The 15,295-nt window shown below is 45.4% G+C and overlaps 1 protein-coding gene across 4 annotated transcripts in view; it reads left to right on the forward strand.

The window, feature by feature from the left end:
• The window catches only part of DNAAF11 (dynein axonemal assembly factor 11), a 78,985-nt gene that overhangs the window by 4,093 nt on the left and 59,597 nt on the right, over positions 1 to 15,295 (forward strand). For 3 of the 4 annotated variants that reach the window (XM_045453651.1, XM_045453653.1, XM_045453654.1), the window contains exons 1-3: positions 1,673 to 1,703; positions 4,988 to 5,155; positions 9,761 to 9,838. In XM_045453651.1, coding sequence (XP_045309607.1) covers positions 1,688 to 1,703; positions 4,988 to 5,155; positions 9,761 to 9,838 — 262 coding nt within the window. In that variant the 5' untranslated portion in view covers positions 1,673 to 1,687. Of the gene's footprint in view, positions 1 to 1,672; positions 1,704 to 4,987; positions 5,156 to 9,760; positions 9,839 to 15,295 lie in introns of those variants that run through there. The other variant, XM_045453652.1, reaches the window with a different exon arrangement.

A 15,295-nucleotide genomic window follows, 5' to 3' on the forward strand; every position in this document is an offset into this window, starting at 1 on the left:
TCTGGGAAGTGCAACATAGTGTCCGTTGTAGCTGGAGCGCCCTTCCTCATCTGTTTATCCGGCAAATACCTACTCACGTTTCAAGACTCAGCTCAGGCTTCTTCTCCATGATGCCTCTTTTGACGTCCCTCCTGTCACTCAGTAGCCCTGATCCCCCCTTTCTCTGTCCTCCCTGTTCCCTCTGTACACTTCTGTCACTGCCCCATGGCACTTCACCATGGTCTTTACTAGCACTCTCCGTGTGAATAGACACGAGAGGGTATTGTTGCGTTAGGTCTTGTGTGGCTAGCGTTGCACGTTATGATGACCTCGAGTCAGTAAAAAAAGGCAGAGCAAATGAGCAATCCTGTTTTGAAAAGTGTCCATTGGAGGGGCGCCTGGGTGGCGCAGTTGGTTAAGCGTCCGACTTCAGCCAGGTCACGATCTCGCGGTCCGTGAGTTCGAGCCCCGCGTCGGGCTCTGGGCTGATGGCTCAGAGCCTGGAGCCTGTTTCCGATTCTGTGTCTCCCTCTCTCTCTGCACCTCCCCCGTTCATGCTCTGTCTCTCTCTGTCCTAAAAATAAATAAACGTTGAAAAAAAAAATTAAAAAAAAAAGAAAAGTGTCCATTGGAAACCATACAAGAAAGAACAGTTTAGATGCTACAAGAGGTGACCTTCTCCTGTTTGTGACCCCTTCGTCTCTTGTTAAGTCATGAATATATCTGCTGCGTCTTCCGAGATGTTTAAACATTCTGCAAAACCTGCTAGGAACACAGATTATTGACTTTATTCTAATCTAGTGAGGAATCGAGGGCTCTTCACAAAACACTATATAAAGCCTGAAGGAATGAACACTAAGTTGGCGGCTTTGGAAGCTTCTAGAACTTTGCTCAAGCCACTGAAAAATCTTGGTAGAAACGGCAGCCTGACAACTTCCGGGACTCCAGAAACCTTCTCCTTCTGCCCTCTGCCCCGCCCCCAGCCCACAAAGTCATTTTATTGCCCTCCCTGGAGTTGTTGAGAACCCGGTCATTGTAAGGAATCGAAAAGAAGCCTGGGCTGGCCGGTGAGTTTCGGTTAAGCCCTCGGAATCCTTAGCAGCATTCTGCTAGCGAGAGAAGTACGAATCCGTGGTTTTCGCTGTCAGTGGTTTTACCCGCCACGACGGCTCCAGCCATATCTTGGTTAGCAGCCCCCCGTGGGCAAGACACTTCCCAGAATCCATTCAAGTCGTGCGTTTTGCTCTGCGAATTTTTCCAAAATCAGGATGTGAAAGCACACTGTTTCTCATCCGCTACCCGGGAATGTTCTTCCTCCACTGTGTGGTGGGCATCGCCCACGCCATCTCTCTCGAAATAGCGTTATGACGACCCACTGAGACTTCCAAAACAGTTTTAAATCCCTGGAATGACTTCGTGTAAATGCAGTGCTGTCGTATTTGGTGTAGGGCTTCCCAAAGGTGAACCGTGCTCCCGGGAGCTCCAGCACGTTTGGTCTGAATTACACAGTGCGTAGAAGGGCAGAATGCTTTCCTGTCGCGAGGCGCGGAGCACTGTTGTCTCCATCCACCGCGTGGACGCTCTTGCACATTTCTTCCTGGGGACGCTGGTTTCCTCACTGACGTCTGCCGTTGCAGGCGGGCAGTGCCGCGTAACAGCAGTTTCCTGAGCGCCATAAAACGGTGTGCCACGCGTCAGCTTGCTTAATATGGAAGAGCCCAGAAGTAGGCCGCTGGGAGATCTTGCCTTCCTCTGTGATTCTCCATTTTCTTTTCATCTGTCCTAATTGTCTGTAATTGTTGCTGTTGGGCAGGCGTCCCTGGGGTGCCAGATCAACTGTCGGTCCCTCCTGTGTGTGCATGCACACACCAATTAGTGATTATGCTAAGGGCGGGGGCTCCTCTCCCCCCATTCCTTTTGACTAATAGTGACTTTTATCATCTTAATTGTTGCGGCTAGGAGATGCGGATCAACATAATTCCTTCCTAATATCTACATGCCTCTGAAAGGGAGGGTTTGGCAATCGCATGGAAGTGATCAAATTCACACATGCAATAGCATAATGAGAAGGGTTTCTGAATTTTAGGAAAGGTGTAGCCAGGGAATGTAGGAAGGATATTTGGTGTCCGTAGAGGAAGCTGCTGGCCTTTAGGGTCGGACAAATCGGAAAAGCCTTTAAGACTGTAGAGCTGGAGAGGCCTGAGATACCTTTAGTGTTTCTGAGACCCAGGAAGCCCCCGGGGGGGCTGCGCAGATGCTGATGTTAGCTTTTGCAGGCCAGAGACGGTGATGCTTAACAAGGTGTTTTCAGAATTCCCCTGAACACATTCGACTTAACTGTACTTACCGATGATGGCTTCTGTGGGATTCCAGTTGGGTTTATATCTTCAATATGAATAACCCACTAAGCCTTCAGGGGCAACTGGGGACCCAGGGAAAGACTATAACAAGGCCCATGTATCAAGTTATAATCAAACTGCCGCATAAAATGCATTTTCCACCCTTGACAAGGAGACCTTTATAACGACCCAGAAGGCTACATTTAATACGTTTCTCAAACCCCTTGGGATCTGTGCCAGAGCTGGGGGGGGCAGGGCTGGGGAGAGCTGGCTCCCCGGCCATCCCTCCCTTCTCTTCCCATCCCTGGCCCTATCCTGGCCCCTCAAGCCCACGTATGAAGGTGGATACTCAGCCTGCATATCCGTCCACAGCTCAGCAAACAGCTGCTCCTTGGACACTTTGGGATGCATACCTGATGGTGTGGTCTGGGATGGACCTGGAGAAGTGGCCAGCGTCGAGCTTGGAGGCAGGCCTGGGGCCCCTTGGGCAGAGAATTCTGTTGTTCCTCCACCTGGGACATGTTCTAGACGGAAGGGCATGGGCTCCGGATGGGCCCATCCTCCTGGCCCCGTGGACTTCAGATCTGATGGCGGCAAGGCCTCCAAAAACCCAGCCCCCTGCTCCATGGATTGGTGTAGTTAAGGTTACACATACCCTCCTGGTAATTGAGGGTCTTATCCGTAGTAGCGAATAATTCCCACATTTCACTGAATTCGCCGAAATAACATTGGTTGTGCCGTCCCAACCCCTTCATCCCTGTTGCATCGTTGCTAAGACAGTTCTTACAGATAATTACAGAGGCAGGTAATACAGTTGACGTCACGCAACAGCTTTGCTGTGTCCTCAGCTTGCTGTACCCGTGCATCCACTATCATTTGACCGAAGCTGTTAGAGCCAACTTTGGGAGTGGGATGTGTGGAGACTAGTTTTCCTGCCCTTCTGTTAGAGGTTTGGTTTCCAGAAAGCTGTTTCCTGTTTACGCTGGTTCGCGTACTAGCCGTGGCATCCGGAGACAGCAGAGTGCAGCAGGCAGTAGGGACCCCGGGGGGCCAGGACTGGCCAGAACGCCCTGTTAGCCCCTTTGCCTGCCATTTGGGCCCGCTTCTCCCCGGGACCCGGCTGGGGTTCTGTTAGCCACCTCTGCCTGCTAGTGGAGCCAAAACGTAGAACAGCATGGTGTTTTAATCTCCAGACCTTCACGTTTCCCCTGACTTCCAAAGAGCTGTCTTTGCAAGCAACCCCATCTCCTACCACCAGAAATAGCAGGGGTTCAGCCTCCTGCACACAGATGATCGAGTTCGTAGCTGTTTTCACTGTTGTTTTTGTTTTTGTTTTTGTTTTTTTGACATTTATCTATTATTGAGAGACAGAGACAGAGCACGAGCATGGGAGGGGCAGAGAGAGAGGGAGACACAGAATCTGAAGCAGGCTCCAGGCTCCGAGCTGTCAGCACAGAGCCTGATGTGGAGCTTGACGAACCGTGAGATCATGAGCTGAGCTGAAGTTGGATGCTGAACCAACTGAGCCACCCAGGCACCCCCTCCCCGACTCCTTTTTTTTTTTTTTTTTTTTTAACAAAAGGGCAAGTCCACCTTTAAGAGTGTGGTGTGGACGTTGGCAGCCGAGGGTGCTGTGAAGAACTCTGTCTCGGCTAGAGGAGCCTGTAGAGGTCCAAAACCCTGGGCAAGTTATTGAACCTCTCTGTGCCTCAATTCCTCATCTGCCCCCTATACGTACTCGTATGTTAATACATGCAAAGCACTTAGGACAGTGCCTGGCACTTGTACGTGGCAACAAATGAATCTTTGTTGTCTCTTGGGCTGGACATGTACCAATCCACTGTCCATCTAAAAGGCGGGACATTAAAATGGATTAATGATCTTTTTAATAGCGCTGGAAAACATAGGGCGTCTCCGTTGTCATCACGTCTTTAACTTGGGTGTGTCTTAGGAAGGGGATTCCCGTCTTGCTCTTGGCTCCAACCGTGGACCAGAGAATTGTCCCCATTCCCTCGGTGCACCCGTGGCAGGCCAGCCCCCCCCCCCCCCCCGTGCCGCATAGCACTCTGGTCAGAGGGGCAGGGACTCTTACTACCCCCCTCCCGTGAGCGGCTCCTTTCATTCCTCCTGGAAACAGAGCTCAGGGTAGCTGCTCTACAAGATTGCAGTGCAAAATCTAGCGTGCTCCTCCTCCCTCTCCAACTCGAGTTCAATTAATCAATGTCAGTTGAATGGACAGACCTTTCCTTACTGAAGGCTGGGAGCTGCTTACATGTTTTTGGCCCCCTGGTGGCCAGACTGTGCCACTTAGTCGCAAGTTGCCCTGTCGTGGTCTCCTTAGCGGGTCTCGTCCAGTTTGGCATGATAGCACCACAGGATGTCATGTCAACATACGCCATAGCAACACTCTCATGATCATTACCCACCAACTCTCTCTCCATCCCTACAGCAAAATGTAGGTAGACCTTGTGCAAAAAAGGCAAAATCTCTCTGACTCACCATGGTGTCGCCAGACAAGGCAACACTTGTCTGTTCTCTTCCCCTTTGAAAATCACTCGGGCCTGGGGGATTGACATTTAACTGGGAAGAAAATCCAACGCATTCGTCATGTCATAACCTGATGATGAACATAGGGACGGAGACGTAACACATAACAAATTTTCTTTCAGTCACAGAAGATCTTATTAGACGGAACTCCGAGCACAATGACTGTGTCATTTTTTCCCTGGAGGAGCTCTCCTTGCATCAGCAAGAAATAGAAAGACTAGAGCATATTGACAAATGGTGCCGGGACTTAAAAATCCTCTATCTTCAAAATAATCTCATTGGAAAAATTGGTAAGTGTTCAGGATTTTGTTCTCATGGTTTCTTTGACGTTTTGAGTGGGGAAACCTGGGGAAGTTGCAGGGTGATTCTTAGAAGAAGACGACACGGGTGACAAAGAACCACCCGGGCAAACAGACACGGCCGGCTCTCGGGAGCCTGCCCGGACCTTTCTCTGAGCTCCCACGCTGCTCAGTCCCCTTGCCTGAGCCTCTCCAGGGACGCCATCGAGGAGTTGCGATGTTCAGGCATGTTTGTCGACCTGCCCGTTTGTAGCCAGGGTTTGGTAAAAGTTTGAAAGAAGGAAAATAGAATCCAGGCTTTGTCCTGGTTTCACACCGCTCCGTGGAACAGAAAGGGTTGCGTGGGAGTTGAGTAAACCCTCGTCAGATTCCCTGTGGTGGCTGGTTCTGCCGTGGTTACAGAGCTCGTGTCTGGGCGAGGCCTTGTGCTCTGTATTGGGTCTCGAGAGGGTTCCACACCCACACCCCTGTTTACTGCTCCAGTTAGGAATGAAGTGACAGGGAGACGAATCAGAATGTCAGCATCGTAACTGACAAAACCTTTTGGAGAAGGTGGCCGAGACTCGCCGCCACGTCGGCTTCCTAAAACCTCCCTCAGGTTATATGTGTCTACCCGGTCACATGCAGGCTGGGCAACCAGAGGCTGGCAGGCCCCCTGCATATGGCAATAGGGGGACAGGAGCATGTCCTCTCTGCTGGCAGGGGGAGCCCAGAAGCCAGGACAAAGGGGGACCGGGCATTGCCCGGCTCCTTCTCCCAGTTCATCCATCGGATGGGTGGGCCCTCCTCACGGTCCCCGGGGAAGGAATGAGTTAAGGGGCAGGGAGAAGGGGGACCTGCCAGGTGGAAACAGGAATGTTCCCACACTCAGGAGAGCGCAGGCCCTGATGGGCTTGATCCCTGCCTCGGCCACTTAGAAACTGTGTGAAGGGGACACCCGGGTGGCTCAGTCGGTCGAGCGCCCGACTTCAGCTCAGGTCGTGATCTCAGGGCTCATGAGTTCGAGCCCCGCGTCGGGCTCACTGCTGTCAGCACAGACAGCACAGACTGTCCCTCCCCTGCTCATGCTCTCTCTCTTTCAAAAAGGAAAAGGGGGAAAAAAAAAACCTGTGTGAAATCAGGTGAGTCTGTTAACTTAGTCTTGCCGTGTCTACACCAGGGACTGCGTGAAACAACGCACTTACTTCTTGAGCTCCGCGCTTGCCCAGATGCTGTCTGCTGCCACTGCTGTTAATGTTGTCATCCACCCAGGCTGGCCACGTGGGGGCGGGGCAGAGGCGGGGGAAAAGTGACGGACATAAGGGTCACCTAAGGGTCGTGGCTCTGGCACTGGCACCAGAGGTCAGCCTGCAAGGTCATTCGAACTTGCCCCGGTGTGGTTCTCGACAGGGGTGTTTGACAATGCCCGGGACGGTTTTGGTTGCCACAGGCGTTGGCGGGGGGGGGGGGGGGGGGGGGGGGGTGCCGCCGCATGTCCTGTACCGGGACCCCGGGACACCGCTAACTGTCCTGTGGTGTCCAGGCTGGCCCCACAGTGTTAGTGCTGCTGAGGCTGAGAAACCCTGGTGGGTTGCAAAAAAAAAAAAAAAAAGCCTGGAATCTGCATTATTTTTTGAAGATTTGTTAACATTCTTTATCTTTCTTCAGATCATTATTTTCGGCATCTTTCACTTCACCAGAGATTAGAAACTCTGGCACACTGTTCAATTAAAAAGGCTGTTAGAGAAAACCACCAGCTTTTCTGTGGGGTGGTGGGGGGGGCATTAAGGAGCCGTCCTAATTGTAGAGATCTAAAAGAGTTCCCGAAATTTCAATCTCCACAGCTGGGTCCATCACAATTACTAATTAGCGGCATAGTATTTCAGGCCTTTTCAGAGCTGTGAGAAAGCTTACATTTCTGCTTCCAAAGTATTCTTGAATTAAACACTCTTTTAAATCCTAATAATGGGATTTTTCAGTGCTACTCCACCCATAGGCACTTAGGCACTTTATTAGCAAGCAAAAGTGTTTCCCCGGGACTCAGACTGCCTCTTGTGCCCTCGAGGTAGGAGCTTGCAAAAAAAAAAAAAAAAAAAAAACGGTTGCCTCTCCTGAAGCTCTGTTCCTCATTGCAGGGTGCACATGGGCTCGCTTGGGGGGCTGTGCTTAGTGATGGTCCCAGGGTGAGCCCAGGACCCCCCTGGTCTTGTTAACCTGGGGCTCCAGCCCCCTCCCAGACCTCCTGACTTAACCTGCTGGGGGGCTCCCCAAATCTGCATTTGCAACGGCTCCCCAGTGAGCCTGAGGCCTACCTGAGAGCAGAGCTGATTGCACTGGGGGGTGGCTTTGGTCCAGGGCAAGTCTGTGGGTCTGGTTATGGCCATGGGTGAGAACTGTTTCCAGGATGGTTTGGGCTAGAACCACGGTTTGGCTGCCCCCGCTCCCGCTTGCCAAGAGTGCTGTGCGTTATTATCTGCAGAGCCTTTTCTCCCCCTGACCAATTTAACCTATTCTTTTTTTTTAATTTTTTTTAATTTTTGAAGTTTATTTATTTATTTTGACAGGGAGGGAGGGGCAGAGAGAGACGGAGAGAGAGAGACTCCCAAGCAGGATTCTGCGCTGAGAGTGCGGAGCCTGACTTGGGGCTCAACCTCACGAACTCTGAGATCACGACCTGAGCCAAAATCAAGAGTTGGGGTGCCTAACCGACGGAGCCACCCAGGCTCCCCTCCTTAGCCCGTTTTCCTTTTTTTTTTTTCAGCCCGTTATTCTTGAGAGATAGTTTAAGAAATCCTCCTAAAACAAATCTTCCTTTTTTTTTTTTCCTTATCAGAAGACCCTTTTCACATTTAGAAGGTTATACATGTAACAAATGTGGGGAAGGAACATGTATTTTGTTGTCGGCTGGTAGTTTTAACAGTAATAACTTCAGGTATTTTTGTTTAGGGTGCAGACTAGACACTCTGTTTGCACACAGAGCTTCACAAATCTGTTGACTGTTGAATGCTCCAGTGTTGCCTAGAGAACCTCCTGGAAACATCAGTATTACTTACAATCATCTAATTGTTAAGAGAAACTCTAGTAATTTATTCCCAGATCCTCGTTTTAAAAAAATGAGTACGCTGAGGCTTAGAGAGATAAAGTGTTACTCTTAGGTCTACGGGGAACACGTAGGTGGCATTTTCTAAATTTTAAACGAAATGTAACAATGATAAAGGTGATGATAACTATAAATTTATCATATTTGATCTTCCTAATCTCCATGGAAAATGGGCAGAAGGAGCCTTATTGAAGTGAGGAATTCCCAAATCCACATTCCTTAGCAGGGTTTCCTACATTCGTGTCCTCTTAGAAAGGACTATGCTTTTAGGGTGTAGTGTCATGATTTAGTGCTATACTCAGGAGTCAAGATTTCCTGGCTTTGCCACTGAACCTTGCACAAGTGATTAATTCTCTGCACCTTTGTATTCCTATTTGGAAAAGGGGACAACAGTAATTTTTACCTCACAGGGTTGTTAAGAGGATTAAATGATATCATATATGCAAAATGCTTAGAAATATACATGGCATATAATAAGCTCTCAATGATGTTAGCTATGGTATTATTAGCAGTTTTTTAAAAAAATGTTTATTTATCTTTGAGAGAGAGAGCACAAGCGAGGGAGGGGCAGAGACAAAGGGAGACACAGGATCCGAAGCTCTCAGTGCAGAGCCTGATGCACAGATCGACGTGGGACTCGAACTCGTGAACCGCGAGATCGTGATTTGAGCCGAGGTTGGAAGCTTATGAGCCAAGTGAGCCACCCAGGCGCCCCAGTATTATTAGCATTTTTAAGTGTCCCCGTCCTACAGAAATTCTCTGACTTATTTATGCTTATCATTTTGCCTCTAAGAGCTTTTGTGTTTGTTAAAAACAATAATCCTGTATGTATCAGGGTAAGTTTGATTTCAAGTGAAGGAAACCCCAGCTTCATTGCGGCTTACCAGTAAGGAAATCACATATCTTACCCACCTGTAAGCCCAGAGATAGGACAGTCTCCAGGGTTCGGTGATGCCTTCTTTCTGCTCCCCAACCACAGTACGGGCTCCCTCCTGCTGCTGGTTTCCTCGTGGCTGTAAGAGGACTGTGAGTATCTGTAAGGGTATCACTTTCTTCCCTAATAACATCCAGCAGGAAAAAGGAAAAGTCCATCCCCAAGCATGGAACATAGACCTTTCCCTCTTATCTGACCGGGAGACCTTGATTTGCATGTCTTCTGCATCACATGTTGCCAGGAGATTGCCGGGGGCTGGTTGGTTTAAGCCTAGTTCCTGAATTGTCATTAACAAGGGACATGCTGTTGCTATGCACTGGCCCAGCTTGGTGAAGCCAGCCTCTGGAGTTAGAGCTGGCTGGGGACAAGAGCAGAAGTGGGTTCTATTAGGAGCTATGGAGAAAGATATGGGTGTTGCTTTGGGCAACCAACAATCTCTCATGTCCAAGTACAGACACGAAAAAGCAACACGGTTTTCATAACCATAATAATGCTTAGATTCCCTTTATCATTTTCACAGTAGATTGTGTAACAATAGCGTTTATCTTGAAGGTTAATTGATTACATTATTTGTATCTTTCAGAAAATGTTAGCAAACTCAAGAAACTTGAATATTTGAACTTAGCTTTAAACAACATTGAAAAAATTGAAAATTTGGAAGGTAAGAATTTTCTTCTTACATTTTATTATGAATTAAAATTGAGATTTGCATCTAGATTTAAACCATACTGCTTAAACAATAGGTGTACTTTTCAAATTAACATTTTACCAAAGTCTTACGTTTATTAATTATTGGTGAAAATTCAAATAATAATAGATCTATGAATTCTAAAATGGAAGTCCACTTCATGCCTTCCTAACCCAGCTTCCCTCACAGAGATAGTGGTGTTAAAATTAACCCTTGGTTGATCATGATTTCACGGTCATGAGATCAAGCCCCGCATCGGGCTCCACACTGAGGGTGGAGTCTACTTCGGATTCTCTCTCTCTCTCTGATTCTCTCTCTCTCTCAATAAATAAGTAAACATTTATAAAAAAAAATAAACCTTGGTTGTATACAAGCTAGTTTTGTTTCATTTGCTTTTTATCAATGGGATCATACTATGAGTATTGTTTTGAGAATTGATTTCTTCGTGAAATTACCTTGTTCTTTCACATCCAGGAACCACGGGGGCTTTCTACCAGAATGATGGTAGACTGATTTATCTAACAGTTTTTCTGCAGATGGGCATTTGGGTGGTTTCCAGCATTTTGTATAATAGGCATGGCTGCAATGAGGATTCTTCACAGTTCGCTCTGTGTGCATGTGTTTATAGGATAAACACACAGAAATGGAATTCCTAGGTTTAAATACGCACATTTTGATAAGAATTGCCAAATTATTCCCCAAAAAGGTTATATCAATTTACTTTTGTACTGATAGTCCATGTGAGTACCTATTTTTACACAACCTCACTAATAATTTTAATAAACAATTTTTTAATATTTATTTTTTTTTTTTAAGAGAGAGAGAGAGAGAGAGAGCAAGCCAGGGAAGGGTAGAGAGAGAGGGAGAGAGAAATCCCAAGCAGGCTCTAGGTTTTCAGCACAGAGCCCGATGTGGGGCTCAAACTCACCAACTGTGAGATCATGACCTGAGCTGAAACCAAGAGTTGGACACTTAACTGAGCCACCCAGGCGCCCCAATAAGCAATCTTTTTTTTTAAAAAAACAAACAAAGGCATTGTTATCAAATATTTATTTAAATTATTTATATCTCCCTTATTATTGAGTGTCCATATAATCCTTCAGATTTTTATAGAGTATTTGTATTTCTTATCTCTACTTTACATTTATTGGTTATTTTTATTTTGGTTTATCTTTTTTAGTTGCTCTTATACATTCCAGATGTTAATGTTTTGTTCTGTATGCTATAAATATTTTCTCTTGAGTCTACTACTTTTCCTTTGTTCCATTTATGATGCTAGCATCATTCAGAAGTATTACATTTTAATATACTCAACTTTTCACTTTTTCTTCATAGTTTCTGAATATAAATACATTCTACATTAAGTTCTAGTTTTACTGATTGTATTTTTACATTTAATATCTCTAGTACATCTCAAATTTATCATATAAAAGGATATTTTTTTGGATAAAGAAAATGATGTACACATGTACACAATGGAATATTATTTAGCCATAAAAAAGAATGGAATCTTGCCATTTATGACAACGTGGACGGACATCAAAGCCATGATGCTAAGTGAAATAAGTCAGCCAAAGACAGATACCGTATGATCTTCCTTATATGTGGAATCTGAATAATAAAACAAAACAAGACACCAAGCTCAGAGATACACAGAACAGAAGATTCGGTGGTTGTCAGGGGTGGGGGTGGGCAGAGCAGGCAAAAGAGAGGAAGGGAGCCAAGAGGTACAAACCTTAAAACTATAAAATAATTCTCCTTTTTAGTGGGGTCTGCCTGGTTTGGGAATCGAGGTCATGCCGGCTTCATGGAATGAGTCCAGAAGCTTTCCTTCCGTGTCTATTTGTGGAACAGCTTGAGAAGGATAGGTATTATCTCTGCTTTAAATGTCTGGTAGAATTCCCCTGGGAAGCCATCTGGTCCTGGACTCTTATTTGTTGGGAGATTTTTGATAACGGATTCCATTTTTTCCCTGGTTATGGGTCTGTTCAAATTTTCTATTTCTTCCCATTTGAGCTTTGGTAATGTGTGGGTGTCCAGGAATTTGTCCATTTCGTGCAAGTTGTGCAGTATTTTGGCATATAATTTTTCATAGTATTCTCTAAATAATTGTACTTCTGTGGTGTTGGTTGTGATCTCTCCTCTTCCGTTTGTGATCTTATCTATTTGAGTCCAAGTCTGGCTTGGCGTTTATCAATTTTGTTTGTTCTTTCAAAGAACCAGCTCTTAGATTCATTGATCTGTTCTACTGTTGTTTTTTAAATTTGGATTCTGTGTTGTTTAATTCTGCTCTAATCTTTATTATTTCTCTTCTGCTGGCTTTGGGCTTTCATTGCTGCTCTGCTTCTGGTTCCTTTAGGTGTGAGGTTAGGTTCTGTGTTTGGGATTTTTCTTGTTTCTTGAGGTAGGCCTGGACTGCAATGTATTTTCCTCTTAGGACTGCCTTTGCTGTATCCCAAAGGGTTTGGACTGTCGTGTTTTCATTGTCATTTGCTTCCATATATTTTTAAATTTCTCCTTCAATTGCCTCGTTGACTCATACATTCTTTTTTTTTTTTTTTAATTTTTTTTTTCAACGTTTATTTATTTTTGGGACAGAGAGAGACAGAGCATGAATGGGGGAGGGGCAGAGAGAGAGGGAGACACAGAATCGGAAACAGGCTCCAGGCTCTGAGCCATCAGCCCAGAGCCTGACGCGGGGCTCGAACCCACGAACCGCGAGATCGTGACCTGGCTGAAGTTGGACGCTTAACCGACTGCGCCACCCAGGCGCCCCGACTCATACATTCTTTATAGGATGTTCTTTAACCTCCATGCATTGGGAGGCTTTACAAATTTTTTATTATGGTTGATTTCAAGTTTCATAGCATTGTGATCTAAAAATATGCATGGTATGATCTCATTCCTTTTATATTTATTGAGGGCTGTTCTGTGACCCAGTATGTGATCTGTCTTGGAGAATGTTCCATGTGTACTTGAGAAGAAAGTCAGTCAGAAAAAGACAGATATCATATGTTTTCACTCATATGTGGAATTTGACAAACTTAACAGAAGACCAAGGGGGAAGGGAAGGGAAAAAAATAGTTTCAAACAGGGAGGCAAACCATAAGAGACCCTTAAATACAGAGAACAAACTAAGGGTTGCTGGGAGGGGGGCGGTGGTGGTCAGGGAAGAGGGGAAAATGGGTGATGGGCATTGAGGAGGGCACTTGTTGGGATGAGCCCTGGGTATTGTATGTAAGTGATGAATCATGGGAATCTACCCCTGAAGCCAAGAGCACACTGGATACACTGTGTGTTAACTAACTTGACAATAAATTATATTTAAAAAACTATAAAATAAATAAATCATAAGCATGTAATGCACCATATGGCGACTATAATTAATAATGCTGTACTGCATATTTGAAAATTTCTAAGAAAGTAGATCTTAAAAGTTCTCATCACAAAGAAAAAACTTCTGTAATTGTGTAAGGTGATGGATGCTAAGTAGACCGATCGTTTCACAATATATACAAGTATTGAATCCCTGTGTTGCACACCTGAAACGAGTGTAATGCTGTGTGTTAATTATACCTCAATGAAAAATCAAATAAGATGAATTTGGAAAATCGTATTTTTTTCTCAGGATGTCTCTTAGTTGAAATATTTGAAGCATTTATTTTTAATTGCTGTATAATTCACATGCCATAAAACTCACTTTTTTTCTATTATACAATTCAAGGGTTTTTAGTATAGTTACAAGGTTGTACACCCTTATCACTATCCAATTCCAGAACATTCCTTCACCCCATATGAAAACCTGTATCCACTGGCATTCATTCCTCATTTCCTCCATGCCCTACCTAGCCCCTGATCTGTTTGTCCCCATAAATTTCCCCTCTCTGAACACTTAATGTAAACAGTATTGCACAATATGTGGTCCTTTGTGTCTGTAGCATGTTTTCAGGGTTTATCCACATGTGGCAGGTATCAGTACCTCATTCATTTTTGTGGCCGAGTGACATTCCATTGTATGGATACACAACACTTTGCCCATTTATTACTTGATAGATGTTTGAGTTTTTCCACTTTTTGGTTATAAATAAAGTTGCTATGAACATTAACGTATAAGCTTTTGCATGAACGTGTTTTTTTTTTTTTAATGCTTATTTACTTTTGAGAGAGAGACAGAGAGAGACAGAGAGAGAGACAGAGAGAGGGGAAGCGGGAGAGGGGCAGAGAGAGAAGGAGACAGAGAATCCAAAGCAGGCTCCAGGCTCTGAGCTGTCAGCACAGAGCCCGACACGGGGCTCGAACTCACGAGCTGTGAGTTCATGACTTGAGCTGAAATCAGCCACTTAACTGACTGAGCCACCCAGGAGCCCCATAAACATATGTTTTAACTTAATTTAGTACATACCTAGGGAACTGATGAATCATGTGGTAACTCTCCATTTAACTTTTTAAGGAGCTGCCAAACTATTTTTTAAAGTAGTTGCACCATTTTATATTCCCACCAACAATTTCTGAGTGCTCCAACTTCTCAACATCCTCTCCAGCACTTGTTATTTCCTGTTTTTATTTATTTCTTTATTTTCTAGGGGCCATCCTGATGGATGTGAAGGGTGTCTTATCATGGTTCTGATTTGCGTTTACCTAATGACGGATGAGCTTGGACATTTGTGTATCTTATTTGGAGAAATGTTTATTCAGAACCTTTGCCCACTTTCTAATTAGGTGATTTGTCATTTTATTGTTGATTTGTAAGGCCTATCTATAGGTTTTGGATACTAATATCTGGTCAGATACATGATTTATAGATACGTCTTTTCGTCTTGAGGTCTTCTTGTCAACCTTCTTGATGTTCTTTGGAGCACAACCTTTTTTTTTTTTTTTTAATAGCTTTATTGAGGTATAATTGATCTACAAACACCTGCACATAGGTAGTGAACAGTTTGTTGAGTTTGGATACACTCACACACCCGTGAAACCATCACCACGATCAAGGGAATAGACATATCCAGCCCCTTTTTTCTCTCACCTCCCCTGGAATGTCCTTAAAATGGATTTGGTCGTCCTAGATCGATTCTCCATGCCTCTTACCCTGTATTCCTTATTTAAACCTCTTTGTCTTGTCACTCCACATTCTGGAAGGTTTCTTGTTTTCAGTTTGCAGGCTTCTGTCTCGTGCTTTTATTTATTTTGCGATGTCTGGTAACACTTGGTGTCTGCTCACAATCACAAAGGATTTGGCTGATCCGGTGGCCAGTGCCGGCTTCTTCTGCAGTTGTGAGGTTCTCTTTCCACATCCGGCCTCCCGCTTGGCTGGCAGGGCTGCTGTGGGCTGGGCACGCCGCCTGGCAGGCCTTACCCTGGAGTACAGGGGCTCGGAGCAGAGGCAGGCAGGCTGCTCTCCCCACCCCACTCCCATCTGCCAATAGCTAAAAT

This window comes from Leopardus geoffroyi, chromosome C3 (genome assembly GCF_018350155.1).
Source record: "Leopardus geoffroyi isolate Oge1 chromosome C3, O.geoffroyi_Oge1_pat1.0, whole genome shotgun sequence".
Lineage (NCBI taxonomy): Eukaryota > Metazoa > Chordata > Mammalia > Carnivora > Felidae > Leopardus > Leopardus geoffroyi.